Source organism: Diceros bicornis, chromosome 1 (assembly GCF_020826845.1).
Source record: "Diceros bicornis minor isolate mBicDic1 chromosome 1, mDicBic1.mat.cur, whole genome shotgun sequence".
In the NCBI taxonomy this organism is placed as follows: domain Eukaryota; kingdom Metazoa; phylum Chordata; class Mammalia; order Perissodactyla; family Rhinocerotidae; genus Diceros; species Diceros bicornis.
In genome coordinates this window covers 50816798-50839652 of record NC_080740.1, presented here as the reverse complement: position 1 = coordinate 50839652, position 22855 = coordinate 50816798, and the positions used below count along the sequence as shown (strand labels likewise).

The 22855-nt window shown below is 36.9% G+C and overlaps 1 protein-coding gene across 6 annotated transcripts in view; it reads left to right on the top strand.

The window, feature by feature from the left end:
- The window catches only part of RAPGEF6 (Rap guanine nucleotide exchange factor 6), a 199394-nt gene that overhangs the window by 162086 nt on the left and 14453 nt on the right, over positions 1-22855 (top strand). For all 6 annotated transcript variants that reach the window (XM_058539966.1, XM_058539948.1, XM_058539958.1 and 3 more), the window contains 5 exons: positions 4165-4376; positions 8547-8670; positions 15022-15242; positions 19898-20089; positions 22581-22715. In XM_058539966.1, the coding sequence (XP_058395949.1) occupies positions 4165-4376; positions 8547-8670; positions 15022-15242; positions 19898-20089; positions 22581-22715 (884 nt within the window). The remainder of the gene's footprint in view (positions 1-4164; positions 4377-8546; positions 8671-15021; positions 15243-19897; positions 20090-22580; positions 22716-22855) is intronic.

The following is a 22855-nucleotide window of genomic DNA, read 5'->3' as shown; positions in this document are numbered from 1 at the left end:
TCCACTTGCATGGAATATCTTTTTCCATCCCTTCACTTTGAGTCTATGTGTGTCCTTTAAGCTGTAATGAGTCTCTTGTAGACAGCACATAGTTGAGTCTTGTTTTTTTATCCAGGCACTCTGTGCTGAATGATTGGAGGCTTTGGTCCATTGACATTTAGAGTAACTACTGATATGTAAGGACTTACTACTGCCATCTTATTAATGGTTTTCCGGCTGTTTTGTAATACTCTTGTTCCTTTTTTACTTTCATGCTGTGTTCCTTCATAAATTGATGTCCAGATATCTCCCCAGATTTGGAAAGTTCTCAACAGACTTTCTGCCCCCTTTTCCCTCTCTTCTTCTTCTGGAATTCCAATGATTCAGCTACTGGTGTTTTTGATGGTTTCTACAGATCACGTAGGCTTTCTTTGCTCTTTTCCATTCTTTTTTTCTCCTCAAAGTGGGTTATTTCAAAGTTCCTGTCCTCTATCCCATTGATTCTCCCTTCTCTTTGGTCTACTCAGATGTTGATGCTCCCTCTTAAATTTTTCATTGCATTCATTGACTTCTTCAGCTCCAGAATATCTGTTTGGTTCTTTTTTGTGATTTCTATGTCTTTGTTAAATTTCTCATTTTGATCGTGTATTATTTTCCCAGTTTCACTGAATTGTCTTTCTGTGTTTTCTTGTAACTCATTGAGTTTCCTTGAAACAGCTATTTTGAATTCTTTATCAGGTAAATCATCAATCCCCATGTCTTTTGGTGATGTCATGGTTCCTCAATGTTTCGTGTTACTTGGAGCTTTGCATTGCTTTTTTTTGCATTTGAAATAGCAGTCACCTCCTCTAATTTTTACTAGCTGCCTTCAGGGGGAAAAAAATACCTCTCAACAGTCGTGCTACAGATTCTGAGGCTTTCTCGTATGTTGTATGGATACACCAGCTCCATGCTTCTTGCTCCCTCATGTGGGAGAATTCTGAAGCTTGTATGTCTTCTCTCGATGCTATGGTGCACCATGTTAGCAACTGATAGCCTCTCTTTTGTTTTCCTGAAGGTGGCATTGCAGCTCAGATTTGTAGTTTCTACTTTGTCTGCAGACTCTGGCCTGTTTTCTGTGCATGCTCCCTCTCTACCAGAGCTGGCTCTTGGGACCCCCCACAGGAAGCCAGCAGCAGAGTTGGGGGAGGTAGGGGTTTGGTACGTGGTGTGCTGCAGGTGCCCGTGGGTCATTTGGAGGTATCTGCAGGAGAGATTTTTCCTGTGGCTCCTGGGCGGCCTTCCTCTTGGAGTCCAGAGGCCGTCAGTAGGAACTGTGTCCCTTTAATGCCCTCCAGGAATCGTATATGCTGCTTTCCTGATCTGCTCCCTCCTCCTATTCCTAGAGCTCCCACTTTAATGCTCTGGATGCTGCAAGAGAGAAATGAGTGTCTTTGGTATCGTCCCACACAGCTGGGAAAACCAGGCATTCACTTACTGGGTCTCCCTTTCCTCTGTGGGAGAAATCACAGACTGTCTGGTTCAGCTTCAGGCTATACCACCATGGGGGAGGGGTGATGCCAGCAAAGTCAAGCTGTTGCTTTTACCTACTCCAATGTGTCCAAACTCTTTTTTTTTCTTTTGTTTTGTTTTATTTTACTCCAGTGGAGTGCTGGAACTTCTCCTCTGGAAATCTGGTCTTCCAGAAACGCTCTCTTGTTTGTAGGTGACCACCCAAGTCAGCGTTCTGCAGGTGTTCTCAGACCATAGCCGAGAGGGGTCAGAACCACTTCATAGTCTCCTCTAGGCTCCACAACCAGTTCCGAAGTCTGCCTATCACCCGATACACTGGTGAGCGAGGCTCCTCCAAGGTTCCTTGGCATGTGGTCTTCAGTCCCACAACTCCCACAGAGGCACTTCCGTTCATTTATAGATCCTAAATTTTTGTTGAGGATAAAACAAGGGACTTCTTATGCTGCCATGATGCTGACGTCACTCTCCAATCATTTCTTGGTTGATGTTTGTTTTCTAGTCGTTTCTTGAAGGAGGGCTTGTGGGAATTATATTTCCTGAGCATATTCATAGTGTCTTTCTGTTGCCCTCATACTTCAATGACAGTTTGTCTGGTTTTAAAATTCTGGTCTCACATGTTATTTCTTGGGAACTTGATAGGCAGTGGCTCCACAACTAGCATTTTATGTAGCTATTCAAGTTTTTGAGATTACTCCCCAGATTCTTTCCTTGTCTCTGAAGTCATTTATGTTTGCATGGATGTTTCTACATCTCTCTTAGTTCTGTATCAGAGTCTCTGGAACTATGGTGCCTGTTCAGTCTGTAGATTCAGTTCTTTTGTTTTTGGAAAGTTTTCTCAAATTGTCCCTTTGAATAATTTTTCAGTTCCATTATTTTTGTTTCCTTCTTCAAGGATACCAATTATGCAGATTTTAGATCTCCTTTGTCTTTCATATCCATTATGTTGTCTCTAGTCCTTTTCAACTCTGTCCATTTCCATTGATTGCTTTTTTTAATCCTTTCTTCCATGTCACTTGCACAAGATTTTAACAGTGTCTTTTTTTTTCCGCTATGTAGGTTCCAATGTGGCATCGCCTTCATTTCTGTGTTGGTTTTATTTTTTCTTCCATTTCTTTTCTGAACTTTACTAGTTAATTTTTTTATCAACTTCTCTTACCATATTTTCCCTGAGCTCTTATATCACTGCATTAAGCTCTTTATTTACTTTATTAATTCATTTGAAATCATGACTAGGTCATTGGTTAGTCCCAGTTCTTGATTGTTGGCAATAGTTTTCTGCTTTATGTTCTTTAATTTTTTGTTTTTCCTTGTAGTAGCTTGTTATGGATCCTGTGTTCCTTCCTTCTTTTTGAATGACATGAGTTTTCCTGTACCATTTGCAGGAGTTACATGTGGAAGAGGAGCCAAGGCAGTCTTCTAGGCTAGCAGGAATTGAGCTTGTATGTGTTTTACCCTTTACTTCTTTTCAGCAAATGGAGATGGGCAGCTCTAGGGCTGCTTACAGCTCAGAGTTTCTCCCCTCTATCCTGTCTCACTGTTAAACTGCTTCTCACCAAGATGTTCTTTCACTGTGTGTACTGTTTTAATCTTACTTTCCCTGTGGACTCTGTTGTGGTGTTCCAAATAGGGGATTGCTGTTTTTGCCTTTAGGGTGAGTTACCTGCTTTGGACAACTTTTCTTTACCAGCTTTCATTGAGATCTTTAGCTGCAGACATCCTTTTTCAGTGTTTTGCATACTCCTATTTGACCTTCACTGTTTTTTGGCAGCCTTTCTAATGTGTTCAAGAGTTAACAGATATCTCTCAGTGGAGATGAAATTTGCATTTCTGTTTTTCATCATTGTAGTTATTTGGGACAGTTTCTAAGAAGCAAAGGGAACAAAGATATCTTAAGTCCATATCTTAAAATCAGAAGTCAAGAGAAAATTAAGTACAATGGTGTAGGTAAAAATCAGGTGGCTAAGAATAAAAGAGGGATTAACTGGTAAGAAAACTGAGGCACTGTTCTAATCTGACAGCCTACATATGGGATGGTAGTACAGAAGTAAAGAGGAAAAGTTGCAGCCTAATTGGCCTGAATTATTTTTCAAGTTAGGGCTGAATTTGTTTAAAATCTTGTAGAAAGGAGACATTGGATATACAGAGTCCTGAGAGACAGGATTAGAACCTAGGGATATGGAAATATTGGAATCAGGGACATGAGTGGACAAAATTTCAGAGAAAGAAGGATTCTTCAGCCCCAGAACTTGCCTTAGTTATTATATAACAGTTGTGTTTAGCATTACTTAAATCACTTTCAAATAGATAATATCCCATAAAGTTATTTCTAAGTAAAACAAACAAAAACATTGTGATACTTGGTTTTTTTTTTTTTAGGTTAAGTGTCTGATGGAATTACTATATTTGTCACTTACAAACTATAAAATAAAGGCTATAGGTGTACAACTATAGGCAAGTAATGCAGTTCCTCTGAAAGAAGTTTTCCTTGTTTTAAGATCGAGTCCCTTTTATTTATTTTTTTTTCATAGTTCTCCCCTGTTTATTTCAACACGTTGAAATATGTCCCTGCTTATTTTAGCTTTATTAGAGAAAGTTGGTATATACACTTTACGGACCTGAATCCTCTCTCTTCCCCAAGTCCCTTATTAATGTTTTTATTCTCATCTTTGGCAGTGGCTTGAACCTGTCATCTGTAGCACGACTCAGAGGTACTTGGGAAAAGTTACCAAGCAAGTATGAGAAACACCTTCAAGATCTACAAGACCTTTTTGATCCATCTAGAAACATGGCAAAGTATAGAAATATTCTAAGTAGTCAAAGCATGCAGCCTCCAATTATTCCACTCTACCCCGTTGTCAAGAAAGATATGACATTTCTACATGAAGGTATTTAAAAGTTACTTGAAAATCAGCATGTTTAGCTTCAGCTAATTCTACAGAATTGGGATTTATTATATATATATATTACGTAAACTTGACTTACGCCCAGATCAGACTGGTTGATTGTATTTGTTGTTTTATTTAGTAGTATTTTTCATTCCAACTTTTTTTTTATTGAATTATTCACTATATACAGAAAACTGTCCAAAACAAGTGAATAACTTAATGAATTATGATAAAGCAAACACCCGTATAACCAACATCCAGGCCTAAAATAAAATATTGGCAGCCTCCCAGGAGCCCCACTCATGCCCCTTCCCAATTACCACCTTCATTCTCTTCCCCAAAGGAAACTTCTGTTCTAACTTCTAATACTGTGGTTTAGTATTACCTATTCTTGAACTTTATATAAATAGAATCACAGAGTATGTTTGTTTACTTATGTTTTGGTTTGGTTTGGTTTCTGGCTTATTTTGGTCAGCATTAGATTTGTGAGATTCTTCTGTGTTTTTGAGTATAGCTATACTTCACTTTCAAAACTATTTAGTATTCTGTTACATGAGTGCAATACAATGGATTTATCCATTCTCTTGATGAGCATTTGATAGTTTGCACTCTTCACCTATTATGAATAATGCTGCTGTGAGTAATCTTGCACATACCTCTAGTGCACACATATTTTTGTTTGGTATAATTCAGGGTGGAATTTATGGGTTCTTATATTCATATAATCAACTTTAGAAAACAGTTTGACATTATCTACTAAAATGGAACACCGGCAGTGTTATTAGAGTTCTCATTGTTCCTCATCCTTACTGATACCTGATAAATTCATTCTTTTTATTTTTACCCATTCCAGTAGTGGTGTAGTGTTGTGTAATCTGCATTTCCCTGATTACTAATGAGGTTGAGCACCTTTTATGTATTTATTTGTCCTCTTTTGTTAATTATCAGTTTGAGTTTCTTGCCTTTTTTTATTATTAGGTTGTCTCTTTTGTTTTATATAATTTTAAGAATTTTGTACACATCCTGGGTATAATATGACTTGACTTTTGACTCTCTGAAGGTTATCTTTTTAGCAAGTTTTTAGTTTTAAAAGCCTAATTTATTAATCTTTTACCATGTTTTATGTCCAGTCTTCCTGAATTGATTTTTGTGTATGGTATTTGTCCTACACCATTAACTTGCTAACTATGTACTATTTTGCTATTTTACTAGTGTTACACTAGATATTATAATATTTATACTTGTTGATATTAATTAGTTTAATATTCATTACTACTTTTCTGTGTGTTAGGCAGTGCAAGGAACTTAGATTATTTAAATTCCATTTACTTACCTCCTGATTTATATGCAGTTGTTGCCATGCCTTTAAACCCCACGTGTTATCGTTGTTTAGTATGAAGTCAGTATTTAGCTTTATGTAGCTTTATGTGTATGATGATGATGTTACCGTTTTTTTAATTCCTTCCTGCATTTCAAAGCTTCCATATGGTTCAGGGGTTTTTTCCCCCTGTACACTGTTTATTATTCCCTTAAGTATAAGTCTGCTGGTGATGAAATCTCTTGGTGTGTCTTTATCTGAAAATGTCTTTACTTCATATTCATTCTCAAGGCATAATTTTGGCTGGCAGTTATCTTCTTTCAACATTTTTAGATAACATTTCATTGTCTCCTGGCTTCCATTGTTAATGTTGAGAAGTCCATTGTCAGTCTTAATTGCTGTCCTTTTGACTGTATTCTGCCCTTTTTCCAAGAGCTGCTTTATAATTTTTTCTTTTCTTTATCTCTGTTTTTCTCTAGTTTTGCTGTGATGTCATTAGGTGTGGCATTTTGGTTTTTGTTTATTTGTTTTAATTCTGATTTGTTTATAGGACATCTTGAAACCTGTGTTTTGATATTTTTCATCAGTTTTAGAAAACTCTCAGTCATTCTGTCTTCAAGTTCTGTATCTGACCTCATCTTACCTCTCTTTTAAGGATTTTGATTTCACTTCTGTTAGACCTAATCACTGCCCCTATTGTCTCATACACTCTTCTCTGTATTTTTCATCTTTTTTGTCTCACCATGCTTCATTCTGAATATTTTCTTCCAACCTATTGCTCAATTTATTAATTCTCTTTTCAACTATGTTTAATTTACTGTCAAATTTATCACTGAGTTCCTAATTCCAGTTATTGTGTTTTTTTTCAATTTTACAATTTAAATTTGTTTATTTTTTTGTCTTTATGTTCTCTGCCAGGGTTCTCAGTGTTGTTTTTTACATCTTTGCACATATTCACCATAGTTATTTTAAGGACTGTCTCTAATAACTCCATAATCTGGATCCTTCGTAGGTCCCTTTCTGTTGTCTTTTTTTCTCTTGCATTTCAATTATGTAATCTTTTCTCCTGATATCCCTAGTTATTTTTAACCAAATGGATGTTGTGTATAAAAAATTAAAGAAATAATCTGAGGTTTAAAATGATGGTCCATTCCTCCAGAGAGGATTAAAGCTTGCTTCTTCCAGGCAGCTAGGAGTGCTAACAATCCAGAATCACCTTAATCCATTTTCACGTTTTGAAATAATTTAACACTGAGCTTTTATCCCAGTCTACATTCAGTACATCCTTAGTCCCAGGATATAGCCCTTCAGGATCCCAACCCAAAGCATTGGAGGTTTACCTAGACTTAAAGTTGTTTTCCTCTAACCTCTAAAGTCAGGGTGGCACTATTGAGGTTTTCTGTTCATCATCCCTCTTTTCTAAAATAAGCAGATGCCCCTAGAGTCAAGCACTTGGAAATGCTAAACCTGCCCCAGATCTTCATTCTTCTTCCAGATCTTCACTGCCTTGATAGCTTTTTGATGCCTTAAAACATTTTTTCTATTTATGTCCAACTTTTCTAATTGTTCTGAGCACCTAGTCTCATTGCCTCATCTTTCATTATCACTCCTTTTTCATAAGGAAATGTTATGATAGGCTTCAAATATATTTTTCTGACGTGCTCCCTCAAAGCATGTTTATGTAATTTGAAAGTATTTTTGGTCATTGTTTTGTTTCCAACTCATTTTGAGACCCTGAACAATTCATATGTTCATTGTATAGGTGCTGTTTACTATGAGAAGGGAAACCACCCTGTGTTCCAGGCTCATATGGTTCTCAAATTTGTCTTCAGGGACTTGGAGTTCCACAGAGGCATCTCAAGGGCTACCATGACAGATAAATGGGGTCACACTAACTGTTAAAGACAGGTGTGAAAAAGAAAAAAACACTGCTATAGACAATCAGATTGCCCTTTGAACATATAATTGTTTACCTTGTGGTTTGAACTGAGTAAGCCAACAAATGGGCTAAGTCTGGTCTCACACCTGTACTCTTCAGAGTATACTATTTTGAAAGTTATATGACTTTTTCCACAGAGAACTACTTAAGAAAGCAGAAACAAAAATTATAGAACTTAGAAACAAACAAATTTGTGTTAATGATTAAAGTCATGATTAAAGAAATTCAGATACTGGGAAAGGGAAGGTGAATGGCAGGCTAGAAAGTGTCTGCCCCAGGGAACCAGCCACCTCTTAGTTTTAACTAATTATTGCCAGTTGGGAAAACAGAACTACTACTATTTAATGCCCCTCTTCACTCCTACCTTTTTTTCTTCAAGAGATGTGAGAAATTCTTGTTTTCATGGGATATCTTCTACTTTTTAAATGTTGACAGCTCATTTAACAGTTTTTTTAAGTATTGTAAACTAAAGAAAACCTAACTGGGTTAAGCCCAAAGGTCACTGTAACCTCTGGCTAAAACCTAAGTTTTCAAGTGTTATAACCTGTTGTCCAAAGGAACAGATGCAGGTACCTGCCTGAGAGTGGGCTGAGCATCTGGAGAGTTAAATTTAAGGAGCTGCATATTTTTTAGGTGTGCCTGTAACATAATGAAATTAGTTTTAGAAGTTATGCGGTTTATCACTTTCCAATATTCGTAATCATTACTCCCATAGGAATAGAATTCCTCCCAATAGTTCATTCCCTGGGAGCAGGGTTGAACTGTCTATGGGTTTATCAATTCTTAAAAACAAAAGTGGCAGTTTGATAAAGAAGATTCTGATTTGTGCCTCTCAAGAATAATAACTTGACTTCTGCTACTGTTATATAGATATTTTAATTTTGAAAATTAAAAAATTACATTTGTTCCATAGGAAACGACTCCAAAGTAGATGGTTTAGTAAATTTTGAGAAGCTAAGAATGATTGCCAGGGAAATCCGTCAAGTTGTTCGAATGACTTCTGCCAACATGGACCCAGCTATGATGTTTCGACAGAGGTATGGCATTGAAGTGTGTAACAGTGTTACAGAGTGGTGTCGAGAGTGATATAATTGTAATCATAATATTTATCATTTATTGACCATCTACCATTTATTAGCGCTGTATGAAGTGCTTTACACGTGTCGATCTCAATTATTATGCTTTACACAGTAATCCTTAACGGTAAGTGGTAGGTGGCCTTCCTTTTACATATGAAGAAACTGAAGCTCGGAGCAGTTGGGTAATGTGCCCAGGATTACATAATTTGCTGAGATTTGAACCCTAGTTCTGTATTACTTTTTTGAGTACATGGACAGTTCTGTATTGTTATTGTTACTGACAATATCAGCTAAGTTAAATACAAGAAAATTGCTGATCTTTACTGAAGTTATCACAGAGGACAAGTGCTTTCATCTGGCTTCTAACCTAATTTGTAAAGTATTAGTCTGCATATTGTCTTTTATTTTTACTGAACATTTTTAAAATTCTATTTCTGTCTAAGTCATACTTCATTTTTCTAAAGTGCGGTCATGCATCACTTAACGACAGGGATACATTCTGGGAAATGTGTTGTGCGGTGATTTCATCTTGGGTATGAACATCATAGAGTGTACTCTCACAAACCTAGATGGTATAGCCTACTACATGCCTAGGCTATATGGTACTAATCTTATGGGACCACGGTTGTATATGCTATTTGTCCTTGACCAAAACGTCATTATGTGATGCTTGACTGTATATTTTCTCTCACATCATGGTACTGCTATTCATTGGTATGTAAGTTCTTTAACAGAATTTACAAAGGGAAAATTTAAGCATATTCCACCTTTAATAAAAATGGAAAATGTTGGTTGTATTCCGTATTAACCTAATCTTCTAAGAATGCTTTTTAAAATTCATTTTTAATATAATAACAAAGACTTCCTCAAATTATATAAAACTTATAGGAAGTATATTGTCAAGCTGTTGTCGGTAATTTTTAGGGTAAATAGACAGAGTTTTAATTTTTGGTCTGATTTTCTTCTGGGCCTATGTATAGCTTCAGTACATAGAAGCTTTAAAAATGAAATATTTACAGAGGCAGACTCGATTTCTGTGGCTTAAAAAATATAGTCTACTAAGGAAACAAAAATACTTGGTTCTTTAAAAATCGGAGATGGAGTTTTTATAACCAAACAGAATCAGTGTGTGTCAGGATTGGTTTTTTGTTTTTATTTGTTTTGTTTTAGTTAAATCACTGTTCAGGAGTCTTTGTTTTTATAAGTGGTTAATCTGATGGTTGTTCTAGTTCAGAGATCCTCAAAGTATGGGGGAAGGAATGTGTCAGATCTCGTCTTCTCTACCCATCCCACTTCTGCCCCTGGGAATCAGTACATGTAATGAGAGATGTCATTGCTCAGCAGTGGGGAAGCAGAAAACAGTAAGAACCAGGGACCAAAGCAAACCTGGAGGATAGTTTGTTTGTTTGTTTTTTAAGTTTTTTTGTTGTTGCATGTCCCTGTACAGTGGCCCCACCACTCCCTCTTGTCTTACATGGACCTCCATTTACTCATATATGTTAGCACCCTGGTTCCTGAAGGCATAATAAATTTGTGACCCTCCCAGACCAGATGATAATATACCAAGTACCAGCTAGGCTTCAGAAATGAGAAAAGGAGAAAAAAGCTGAAGAAGAAATTAATAAACTTATTTATTTTCTTGAGAATGGCCTGGGCTAAGTAGAATACAGTATGGGGGAAAATAAAGCATTTATAATTAGATTGGACTGAGATTTTCCTGAATTAGTTTTATTTGTCAGCAAGTACTGAAATGTACTATCTTTCTTTAAGCAGGTAATTGTCCATTTTGGTGGCGTATATTATCTAGTGTGAACCAAGTAACCCATTTTATTTCAACAGTAATCAATTTGCTGGCTGAAAAACAGAATCTTGGGCTGCCCATGGCTGGAGCTCAGTGGATACAGGTCTGGGGTGCACTTAGGCCAGCCAGCGGGGCAGAGGGGAGCAGCAGCACGAAATAAATAAATATCAATAAACTGAATCTTTATTTAGTCCAGTTGTAGTATGAGGATATACAGTATCATAAAGATTTTGATGATATATTTTTACTTACATTTTAAGTTGGATTTGCTGGTCAAAATTTCTTGTAAAATACATTGTCAGAGAAATTTCTACACTTAAAAATGAAATTATAAATCTTTGTTTCTTATAATTTCATCCTGTCACTTAAATGAGTGGCTCAAAAATCCTTTAGAAAAAAATATTCAAAAGCTCTATTCCTTAATTTAAGGTTTCCTTCCCTAGAAACTTTGAATTCAGAATTCATAGTAAGTAAATGTTTTTCTTAAACTTCTTATTAACATAAGCTTCTAGATGAATTAGATATTGTAAATATAATTGGTTTAAAAGCATATTTTGAAAAATGTTGCAGGGGTCTTTTGGCTTTAAGTACATATCATAATTCATTTTACCCCTCTGCATTCCGTTAATGTCATTTTACTGTTAAGCTATTATTTTTTTGTAGTAAAATTTTTCTGTTCTGTCTCCATAGTTTCTCTGACTCTCAACTGTTGTCTTTTTTCTGTGCTTTTCTGTTCAAACACATGCTTCAATGTTTGTGGCTCTTGCTTACAGGAAGAAGAGGTGGCGGAGTCTGGGGTAAGTGTAGAGATGAATGCAACTGGAATGAAGGTTGTGCAACTCTTAACATATACTGCATCCTTTTCATTAATGCACGCACATAAAATAGCATGCGTCCTATTAACCCTATCAACCTACATTCCTGACAAATGCCTTTTGCTAACAAGGTGAAAGTAGTGATAGAACTAGCTTTTTTTTTCCCTTTACTTTTCCGTTATTGAGTCCCATAAATAAGTCCCTTTTAGATTTTAATTTAGCAGGGTCAGTTAAATGATGATGATGATAGCAAATATTTGTTGTGTGCTTGCTATGTGTCACACACTGTTCTAAGCACTTTATATGAATTATTTTCCAACCACTTTATGAGATAACTACTGTTATTCCCATGGTACAGACAGGGAAGATAAGAGTTGTCCAAATTCTTACAGCTCACTAATGGTGGACCCAAGCCTAGGTAGTCTGATTCCAGAGTCCACACCATTTTCTTTTATTTAAATGCCATGTTTTATAAAAGCAAATATGTAAGTGTATAAATATGGATGAGGTTTGTTTATAAAGGTTACATTTTCCATCAGTTTTCCAAAAAGAGGCAGCCCTTATCCAAACTATACTGTAAAATTGTGTTAGTAAATAATTGAAATTGAAGATGATTTTAATTCTTCAGATCCACTAATACCATAAGACTTACAGCATTGATTGAATTTTGTTTTAAATTCCTACCATTTTTAATTGAAGACTCCCTTATCTCTCTTAAAACCGTAATAGAATCAGAAACTGCCACCTTTTGTTGTTCAAGTAGGTTCAGATATCTGCTTATACATAGCTAGATATCTATTTAGAATCATAGAATATTTAGGATCTTATAATCATCTTTGTAAGTCCTTTCATTTTTAGATGAAGAAAGAGATGGTTTTTGTACATGAAGAGATTGCATAAGAAGAATTGTGTTATTTTAAGACTATAACGAATCATGAAGTTAGATGCTTTTATTACATGTAAGAAGGATTTTTTGTGAGCCACTTTAACTTGAGTCTTGTCTTATTTGTGGTCTTGTTTTCTGTTGAAACTTGATAAACTTGAATTTCCTTCTACTTTCTTCCTCCCTTCTGTGTGTTTCTCATGTGTTTTCTCCTATATTATACATTTATGTCTTCGTCTTTTCTGGTTCTTCTCACTAAAAATAGAAATTGATTCCTGGCATTATTATTATGAAGAAGAACACTTGGTCAGTATATCTTAGTGGGAATTTAGGGTATTTGAATGACTTATGTAACACATTTACTGTTTATTCAGCTTTAGGGTTCTATTGTATGATGTTTGCAGACGCTAGGTATTTTCGTTTTTATGTCAGAACGTTTTCTGCTTTGGAAGTAGCTTAGAAGATATTTTATTATCATTTATCACGTTTTCATTTATTAGAATTTTGTATGTATCCTAGATTGTAGACACCTTCTCTTCTTTTTTTTTTGGATATCAACTAAGAAAGTTATTAAATATTTGTCTTAAAATTTGCTCCTAAATATTGGGACTTGGTTTTACTGCATTTCCTTGAATCAAAGACATCATCAACTGTTGGACACACCGTTATTATATGTACCTTGAAGAAAAATCACTGCAGTGCCTTCTTCCACTGAGAGTTTTTTTTACTGTATACATACTGAAAGAGCTCTTATATAATCTTAGGTATGTAGTTTTATCATGTAACACCCTTTTGTAGTCATAAAAAGGAAAATATACACAAATTAAATTGGTTTAGGTCTCTCTAAAACTTCTTCATATTCACAATATGAATCTTCTAAATCACTTTCAGAGTTATTAGTTTCAGGTTGGGGGCGGGATTTCTTGGGTTTTTTCCCCACAGTGTTGCCTTTTGTGCCATTAAGTGTGTTGGTAATGCAACATTTCTTAAAACAAACCTTTTTTTTTTTTTGGAGAGGAAGATGGGCCATGAGCTAACATCCGTTGCCAATCCTCCTCTTTTTGTTGAGAAAGATTGGCCCTTAGCCAATATCTGTGCCCATCTTCCTGTGTTTTATATATGGGATGTGCCCACAGCATGGCTTGATGAGTGGTGCATGTAGGTCCACGCCCGGGATCCAAACCTGTGAACCCCGGGCCACTGAAGCAGAGTGCTCAATCTTAACCACTATGCCAGTGGGCCAGCCCCAAAACAAACCTTTATTTTTTTTTTTTTTTTTTGTGAGGAAGATCAGCCCTGAGCTAACATCTGATGCCAATCCTCCTCTTTTTGCTGAGGAATAGTGGCCCTGGGCTAACATCCGTGTCCATCTTCCTCTGCTCTATATGGGAGGCCGCCAAAGCGTGGCTTGACAAGCAGTGCGTCAGTGCGTGCCCGGGATCCAAACCTGCGAACCCCGGGCTGCTGCAGCAGAGCGCACGCACTTAACCACTACACTGCTGGTGCTGGGCTCTTAGGCTGGCTTTGCAAATATTTAGAGCTACCCTCCTTTTGACACCTGCTTTGGGAATGTTGTTCAACTTGTCAGATTCACTACCTCCTTATAATCAAAAGAGTAATTCACTAGTGTAGTTGGAGTTTCTCCCATACCATTCTACATGTGTAAGTAGTGACAGCCATGTCACAGTTTTTGCCTGACCAATAGAAGTTGAAAGTTGCCATCAAATGTAAGGCACACCCTATTTCAAAGATCTTAAAATTGTGAAAGAAATACCATAACACTTGTACAACTTTGTTTCCCTTAATTTACAATGAAAATATTAGGATTGTAGTGTCTGTTTTAAACTTGGTATGTGAGCACTGAAGTACAAATTGTTCTGTGGTTGTGGTCTATGTATTTAGAACATTTTTGTGTAAATATGAGGCTAAGTTAGAAAACCTGTAGTAGATATCTTTATGATTTTGAAATGACAACTGCCTTTAAAATAAAAATCATCTAAGAACCTTGTGTTTGCTAGCCTTGTTAGAAAGGACAAATAGCATTGCATTTCCTGTTTTCCATTGGTTCTAGATGTGGTCGTTGTAGAAGGAGGTTTGCCAAAACGAGTAGAGTTGGGTGAAACTATAGCTTGTTTGAATTGTGATTATTTCTACCCGGCTTGCAGTTCCATCACATTCAGAGGCATTGCAAAAGAAAGGTCCCAGATCCCCAGTCCTAGAACCCATATATTGCCCAACCATTACATGTGTGATTGGAATTTTTTTTACTGGTTCTTTTTGAATTTTGGCCAAAATCTGGTTACTGGCAAAATTGGTGAGCATGCACAGAGTGGGCCTGCTTGTAGACAGGAATTGTGATGGCGGTAGCATGTTCAAAGCAGCACAGACAAGCAAAGCTGCTCTAGTAACTCCCTTGTGAAGAACCATGGTGCAGAGATCTGGCTGAGGATGAGCTTGTCCTGACCCAGGCTCTTGCCAGATCTTTAGAGTGTGGATGGACACCAGGGCCAGAGGAATGCTTTTACTTGTTACAGTTGTGCCATGGTTTGCGTAGGCACATACACAAGTCTGATGGAATTTGTTGCTCAGGAGGGAATTATCTTATTCTTCTGAATTCTGCACTTTGCCAAATCTGAAAACTCAGAAGGTTGCCATGTATGCCATATTACTTTGTGTTAATGCTCTTCATCTTTTAACTCATTTGCATCAGCATGCAATAGCATTAACAGAACAAAATTCTTTCATCTTCAGTCTGCCATGCTTAATTCTCGTCCTTACAGCCCCCGATTGTGATGTCCATCTTCTTACAGGTCATTGAGTCAAGGCAGCACAAACTCAAACATGCTGGATGTTCAGGGAGGTGCTCACAAAAAAAGGGCACGCCGAAGCTCTCTGCTTAACGCCAAGAAGCTATACGAAGATGCCCAAATGGCAAGGAAAGTAAAGCAGTATCTTTCCAGTCTGGATGTGGAGACAGATGAGGAGAAGTTTCAGATGATGTCATTGCAGTGGGAGCCTGCGTATGGTACCTGTGAGTACAAATTTTCACTCCTGACGCTAAATAAAATAGCACAACAAAATAGAAATTTATTTTTCTAGAGTTATGCTGAGGTCCCAAGAAAATTAACTTTCACTCTCAAAAGATTACTGACATAACCCAGGTGTCATGTGATCCTGTTAATCAGATACTGAATCCCATTCGTTCCTGATGATTACCCTATGCATTAAATAGAGGGATAAATAGTTCTTCTTTGAAAAGCATTATAAAGTCTTCTTGTAAACACTGGAACATTATAGAGGAGCACTTCTGTTTGAGAACATTTTTACCTTCATCCCTACATAAAAAGTAAAAATAAGTGAAATTTTTACCTTTTTTGAATTTCATGGATATTATCATTTACCAACTAGCAACTACAAGAGATTTAATTGAAGCACTGTTAGAGATAATAGGTGTAATATAAGTGTCAGCAAATAAGGTAAAACAAGAAAATCAGGCATATTCTGATATTGTTAGTATATAGAAAATAGGATGGACAAAAGAGAGCCTATTCTCAATATTGAATTTTATTTTTTTATTTTTATTTATTTTTTTTGGTGAGGAAGATCAGGCCTGAGCTAACATCCTTTGCCAGTCTTCCTCTTTTTGCTGAGGAAGGTTGGCCCTGAACTAACGTCCATGCCCATCACCCTCTGTTTTGTATATGGGATGCCACCACAGCACAACTTGATGAGAGGTGCATAGGTCCGTGCCTGGGATTCGAACCTGAGAACCCCAGGTCACTGAAGTGGAGTGCACGAACTTAACCACTATGCCACCGGGCCAGACCCCTTCAAAGTACAAACAACAGAATGCATGTGTCTGTGGGTCAAAGAAAATCATGAGTTGTGAAAGAAGAAATTAAAGATGGTAAAATATATTGTTTGTTGTAACAACCGAAAAAGATGATTAAATTTTAAGTAGGTGTTATTTTATATGTATATATATATGGTTAAATGTTATGCCAATAAAAATCCAGATAGGATGTGTAAAACTTGATAAAATGTTAACAGAGTATAGGAGGGGGGAAGTTCAGAATTTCTATGTTCCTGATTGATAGGGGGAAATGGTAGATAGACATCATGGATTGACCCTGAGATTGATAAATCGTATGGTAGTTGCATAGTAATAGAAAAAGTATATGAATAGAGTAGAAAAGAAAAAGTGGAAATACAACCAAATATTGATATAAAAATTTCAGATATGACAATTTTAAAATATGGGATAACAAGCCATTCAGTAAATGTTGTTATAAAAACAATATCTTAAACAGTTGTACCCATAGGAAAAGGGATGGAATGTGATGGAAAGAACACCTACTGAAGGATAGAGACAGACTTTGAGTCTTACTTATTACCTTTTGAGCAAGGTTCATCCTAGGTCTCTCTTTTGTAAAACTCAAGCAAGGATTGAGAGTATGTTTATCTCTGTGATTCTTTCTACATCAAACCTATTAAATTAGGAGAAAGAAATAAACTAATAAATGCTGTCGATTATTGAGAGCTTTCTATATGCCAACAACCATGCTAAGCACTTTATAAACATTGCCATTTATTTCTCAAAGCAACCTGTGAGGTGTCCAATATTGGGATTTTTTTTTCAATGAGATAATGCACCCATAAAACCTGCTTATACCAAGATGTTGCAATATGTATTACAGTGAAAAAGAAATCACACAGATACTAAAATGTTAGAGAATAGTTAGGTACACTGTTTCCTTACCAATACGAGAAATGGTACATGGCCATTAAAAATAATCAATATAGGGGCGGGCCCGGTGGCACAAGCGGTTAGGTGCACGCACTCCACTGCAGCAGCCCGGGCTTCGCCGGTTGGGAGACCAAGTGCGCACTGACGCACCGCTTGTCGGGCCATCCTGTGGCAGCGTCCCATATAAAGTGGAGGAAGATGGGCATAGATGTTGGCCCAGGGCCAGTCTTCCTCAGCAAAAAGAGGAGGATTGGCAGATGTTAGCTGAGGGCCGATCTTCCTCACACACACACACACACAAAAAAACAAAACAGGAAAAAAAAATAATATATGGACAAAGGGCAAAAGAGGTAAAGGGGCACGTATGTATGGTGACAGATAAAAACTACACTATTAGGTGACTGTGCAGAAGCTGAAATATAATAATGTACATCTGAAATTTACAGTGTTATGAGCCAGTATGACTTCAATAATTTTTAAAAAAATAATAAATGTATATAAACTTGGAAGGTATCAAGGAAAATCGCTTACTACACATGGGCTGTTAAGAATCAGGTCGGCCATATGAAAATGGTACATGTCGAAAGTAAAGACTGAAAAAGTGTATAGAATCTTTAAAATATGTTCATGTTTTAAAGTTAAAAGCCATACACATATTTAGTTTATTAAAGCAAGCACTCTGACCCTGCTTTGAATGATCATCAAAATTATTTTTTCCCTAGTAACTCAGTATAGACTTTTATCATTTTGTGGTTATGGAACACAGTTTATTATTCCTGCTTTCATCTGATAAAAGGTTATTTATTTTATCTTTTATTTTCGCTATCTGCTTTCTTTGTTCCTTATATCTGATTTGAGATGTTCGAGAGCATAGGAATCTCTTTTATGCTTTGCTCATTGTTAAAATTTTGAGGCTAGGAAAGATTCTCACGTCTATACCTACCTCTGCATCCTCCCTCCCTCACCCATCTCCTCCCTTTTGCCCTCCCCTTCACACGCACACAAACACACACACACACCCTGCATACTTTCTCTTCTCACATCTACCCTAGACTTATCTCTGCCTTTTCTCATGACACTACATGGTGTCCTTTCCTACATATTTAATGTTGCTTTAAAATGAGAAAACCTGTCTTTGGTTCTTAAACTGAATTTCGTGAAAATTTAATTCAGTGCATATCCCTGTAATTTGGTTTGAGAATCTTTGTTTGATTTCTATTGCATAATTGATTTTTAAATGTTTCATGACTATCCTAAGCCCAAAAAATAGTTGGTTGCTGAGTATTACAGAATTTGGTTCTTCCTAATAAATATGTGGGTTTTGGCACTCATCTGTGAACTCTTTTTTATATTTAAAGTAGTCTCTTGATTTTTCTTTGCACTGTAGCAATTATTAAAATAAGATGTTAGTAGAGAATTGATGAGCATTGACAGAAAGGGGAAAATGTGTTTCATGGCTCTAACTAAAAGATGATAACATCTTGGATTCGGTTAGTTGATGAGCCACTGCGTATTAACCCCCAGGAGTCCCTGTGTTTTGACTTGCTGAGATGTTCCCTAATTTTTATCACCCAAAATATTCTCTAGGCTCTCATAGTAAAAGCAGATTAGCTAACTGTTGTAGCTGGGCTGGGACAGGTTAAACATGCTAATTTTGCTTTTATCTTGGTGTTTAAAACAAGTACATCACGGAATACAGAGGTTGGACCTGCATTGAAACCACTCTGAATAACTGACTGAAGAATTAAAAGTATGACCTGAAGGAAGTAGTTGTTTCCTTTGGACTACAGTATTGATTTTATGCCAAGGAGGCAGCTTTTTTTGTTTCTTAAGCCAGAGTTCTCGGTTTTTAATTCTGACATTCACTATCAAATATTCTAACCATGAACTTATAAAACGATATTCTTGTTTATAACTGTTGAAATAATTTACTTAGTCATTCAACAATTACCTAGTAAGCATCTGTTTTCTATCAGTCGCTGGACACGTAGGGATAGATTAGTGAACAAGATATACTGTCCTTACTCTCATGTTAGTTACAGCCTGGTGGGGAGAAGAGACATTAGTTGATTAATCACACAGATAATTGTATTGTTACGGACAGTTATCAATAGTGTGAAGGAAAGATACAGGATGCCTTGAGAACATAAAACAGAGGGTCTAATCTAGTAACTGCAGAGTGGGGGGTATTAGGGAAGCTACTACTAGGCCAATGTTAGAACATGCAGGGACTAATAGACCTTTTTTTAGGGGTTTGGGTCTTTATCCTGAGAGCAATGGCAAGTCATCTAAAGGTTTGTGCAAGACATTTGGAGAAGGAAAGCGATATGAGCAGATTTTCATGTTGTAAGAGTCACTCTGTTGTTGTATGTACAATGGCTTAAAGGCGTACTAAGATTAATACAGTGAAGGGGGTATTTCACTAGTATAGATGAGAGAATGTTCACTTGTCCTTCAGGGTGGTGGTGGAGACGGAGCTAATTAAGTTAGTAGATTCAAAAAGTATTTAGGGGGCCGGCCCCGTGGCTTAGCGGTTAAGTGCACGCGCTCCGCTACTGGCGGCCCGGGTTCGATCCCGGGCGTGCACCAACGCACCGCTTCTCCGGCCATGCTGAGGCCGCGTCCCACATACAACAGCTAGAAGGATGTGCAGCTATGACATACAACTATCTACTGGGGCTTTGGGGAAAAAATAAATAAATAAATAAAATTATTTAAAAAAAAAAAAGTATTTAGGAAGTAAAATTAACAACTTGATTCTCCAAAAGTTTTAAAATAACCTTTTATAATACTTATATGAAATTATTTTTAGGAAAATTAATCTACTTTATTTTTGTGCTAAAAATAGGAGGTTTTAAGATAACCATTTATTATTGTCAGTGGTAATAACTTTGCCTAAAAAAGTACAGAATTACATAATTTTTACTCTCTTCTATCAGTGACCAAGAACTTAAACGAGAAAAGATCAGCCAAATCATCAGAAATGTCTCCAGTGCCTGCGAGGTCAGCTGGCCAAGCAGCTAAAGCCCATTTGCATCAGCCCCACAGAGTAAGTCAGGTGCTTCAGGTGCCAGCTGTTAACCTGCACCCCATCAGGAAGAAGGGACAAGCAAAAGACCCTGCCACATTGAGTGAGTATTCACAATTAATATTACATTCATTTAATTGAAATTTCCAGGGGAGTTAGAATGAAAAATAATTACAAATGTAAATATTCAGATCAGCTATTGTAGTTTATGTAATATAATCATGACTAATGAATCAGAAAATGTTTCATTTTGCCTATTGGTATTTGATGATAGCACATATATTTTAAATGCTGCCATTGACATTCCTATAATCATATCAACAGAAAACTTGCAGCCGTGCCCTTGGGTACGAATGGCTTACTGCATTCATAGGTGCATTTAATCAGTTATCTAATGCAAATGCAACTTATGAGAATGAAGTTGCTCGTTCTAAAAATGACTGTTATGTTGGTTTTTCATTAATGACCACTTCTGAAAACCTAGTTAGGAGACAGGAGAGTGTAAAGTATATAAAGTATATACTGTACTTTTTTTCCTCTGTTAGGCCGTGTGGACATTATCTAAATTACTTTTATTTGTTGTTTTAACAGTATCACTATTTTAGCTGTCAGGGGAAAGCTAGATTAGATTTGGTTCCTAGCGTTATTACATAGCCCATACATTATACATAGGACATATTCAATAGAACTTTGTGAATTTAATTTGATTTTGTTTTGAGATCCAAAGTTGAATAAGAAATGCCCCCTCACTTACCAGATTTTCAGTCTGGTGATATAGACACACAAACCGATTGCTTCAGTATAATGTGTTTGCTGTTATACCAGGGGTATGTACAGAACATAAAAAAGAAAATAAGAGGGAGAACTTTTAGGGCAGCGAGAGGTAAGGTAGAGCTTCAGGGAAGTCTTTTTGGAGATAACACCTAATAGAGGTTGATCAGGAAGGAGGTAATTAGGCAAAGATTCCAGAGAAGTTGCTTTACACAGAGGAAAGGCTTGGTATCTGCAAGGAGCCACAGCAGTTTGCTGCCTTTGAGTGCATGCAAAGCCGCAGGAGGAGCGTTGAGAGACAGATTATAATAATTAAAGTAACCCTTAGAGAGCACTTACTTAGTGCCAGGCACAGGTCTAAGTGCTTTACTAACTTTATGTATTATATTCATTTAATCTTCATAAGATCCCTACAAGAATAGGTAATGTTCTCATTCTCCAGAGGAAGCATAGAGGGGTCTAAGTAACTTACCAGTAAGTGATGAAGCTGGGAGTAGAGCCAAGGCTAACTGGCTTTAAAGTCCTTACTTTTAACCACTGTACTAAACAGCCTCCCAGGATGAAGAGAAGTGAATTCATAAGCATGCTGAAATTATAACATGGCATGCTAAAGGAAAGTTGTCAGTGGGTAGCTCTTGAAGAGATTTGAGCAAGGGAAGGTTATGGTCCAGTTTATGTTGGGGAAGGACTATAGTGGGGAGGACAGTGAGAGTGGAGATAGAAAGTCCAAATGGAAAGCTAATGTAACAGTTAACTGGAAGTTGCTCAGAGCCTGAACCAGTTTGCTGGCTATGGAAATGAAGAGAGAATTAGATGCAAAATTGGTGAAGTTGATCAATTTACTGGTAGGAGTGAGAAAGGGGGTGAATCTAGCCCTGGTTTCTTACTTAGATGTCATCACCTGAGAGGCACTATTACTTGTACCAGATAGCCCTCTTTCCTCTTGTTGTAAGATGGTTATTTATATGATAAATATATATATTAAAATGGCACTTAAGAGTAGTGTGAGTATACTGTGATTTAAATTTTTTCAGTGTTAAAGGGCTGCTTGTTACTATGCCAAATCCTCTTCAGAGTTGGGCTTATATTACTGGTTAAGAACAATGTCAGTCTCTCTTTGACATTTCTTAGGGATGTATGTAAAAATGTCAGTATATTGAAACCATCGCTAAGTTTGACCTACACTGAACAGGACCAGCTGTTGGACAAGAGTAATGATAGAACTCTGCAGGAGTGTTTCCAGTGGGCTCCATACTGTTTTTCTACAAATTCATGATTCTTTCTGTTGTCTACTTCTCTCCTGTAGTGTGAATTTAGTGCTCTTGAAAAGGGTTGGACTGGCAGCCCTGCAACCTCTACTGTATAACCATAGCACAGATGCACGACAGGTAGTGACAGTGCCAACATCCCTACACTGCCCCTGCCACATGCCTCACCCTGACTTGGAGAGGCCACCTCTGGAGGGGAGGGAAGAGCTTGAATCCATGCCTACCCCATTAAGACTTCCAACAAGTGTGTCGATTTTGGTGGGGGGACAGTACACTCAGACTGTTAAATTGATTCCCCTTATGCCACAAAACAAACAAACAAAAAAGAACTATTATAGTCTGGTCTGTGCTGACTGGCTGAATTTGAACAAATAACCTAGAGGTGAGAATCTCTATACCATTACCCAGTCATTTAGTCCCCGTTTGTCATTTCCACATTTCAACTGACTGCACTAGCCATTGTGCATCATGGCTTTAATTATGTAGTAATTTAGGCAACTACAGACATTTTAATTGTGAAGTGATGCTTATTTGCTTCTTTGGTTTTATTTTTAGGTACAAGTTTACCTCAGAAAGTTTTAGGAACAACTGAAGAAATAAGTGGTAAGAAACATACAGAAGACACTGTTTCTGTGGCGTCATCCTTACATTCTAGTCCTCCTGCATCTCCTCAAGGTTCCCCTCGCAAAGGTAAGACAGAACAGTTCAAACTAGTTCTTGTTACACCAAACAATACTTTGTGACACATAATTTGCTTTTCAATCTATGGTAATAATAAAAAGTGAATAGAAAAGCATTAACTCCTAATACTTTTTGAACTTTTCATATTT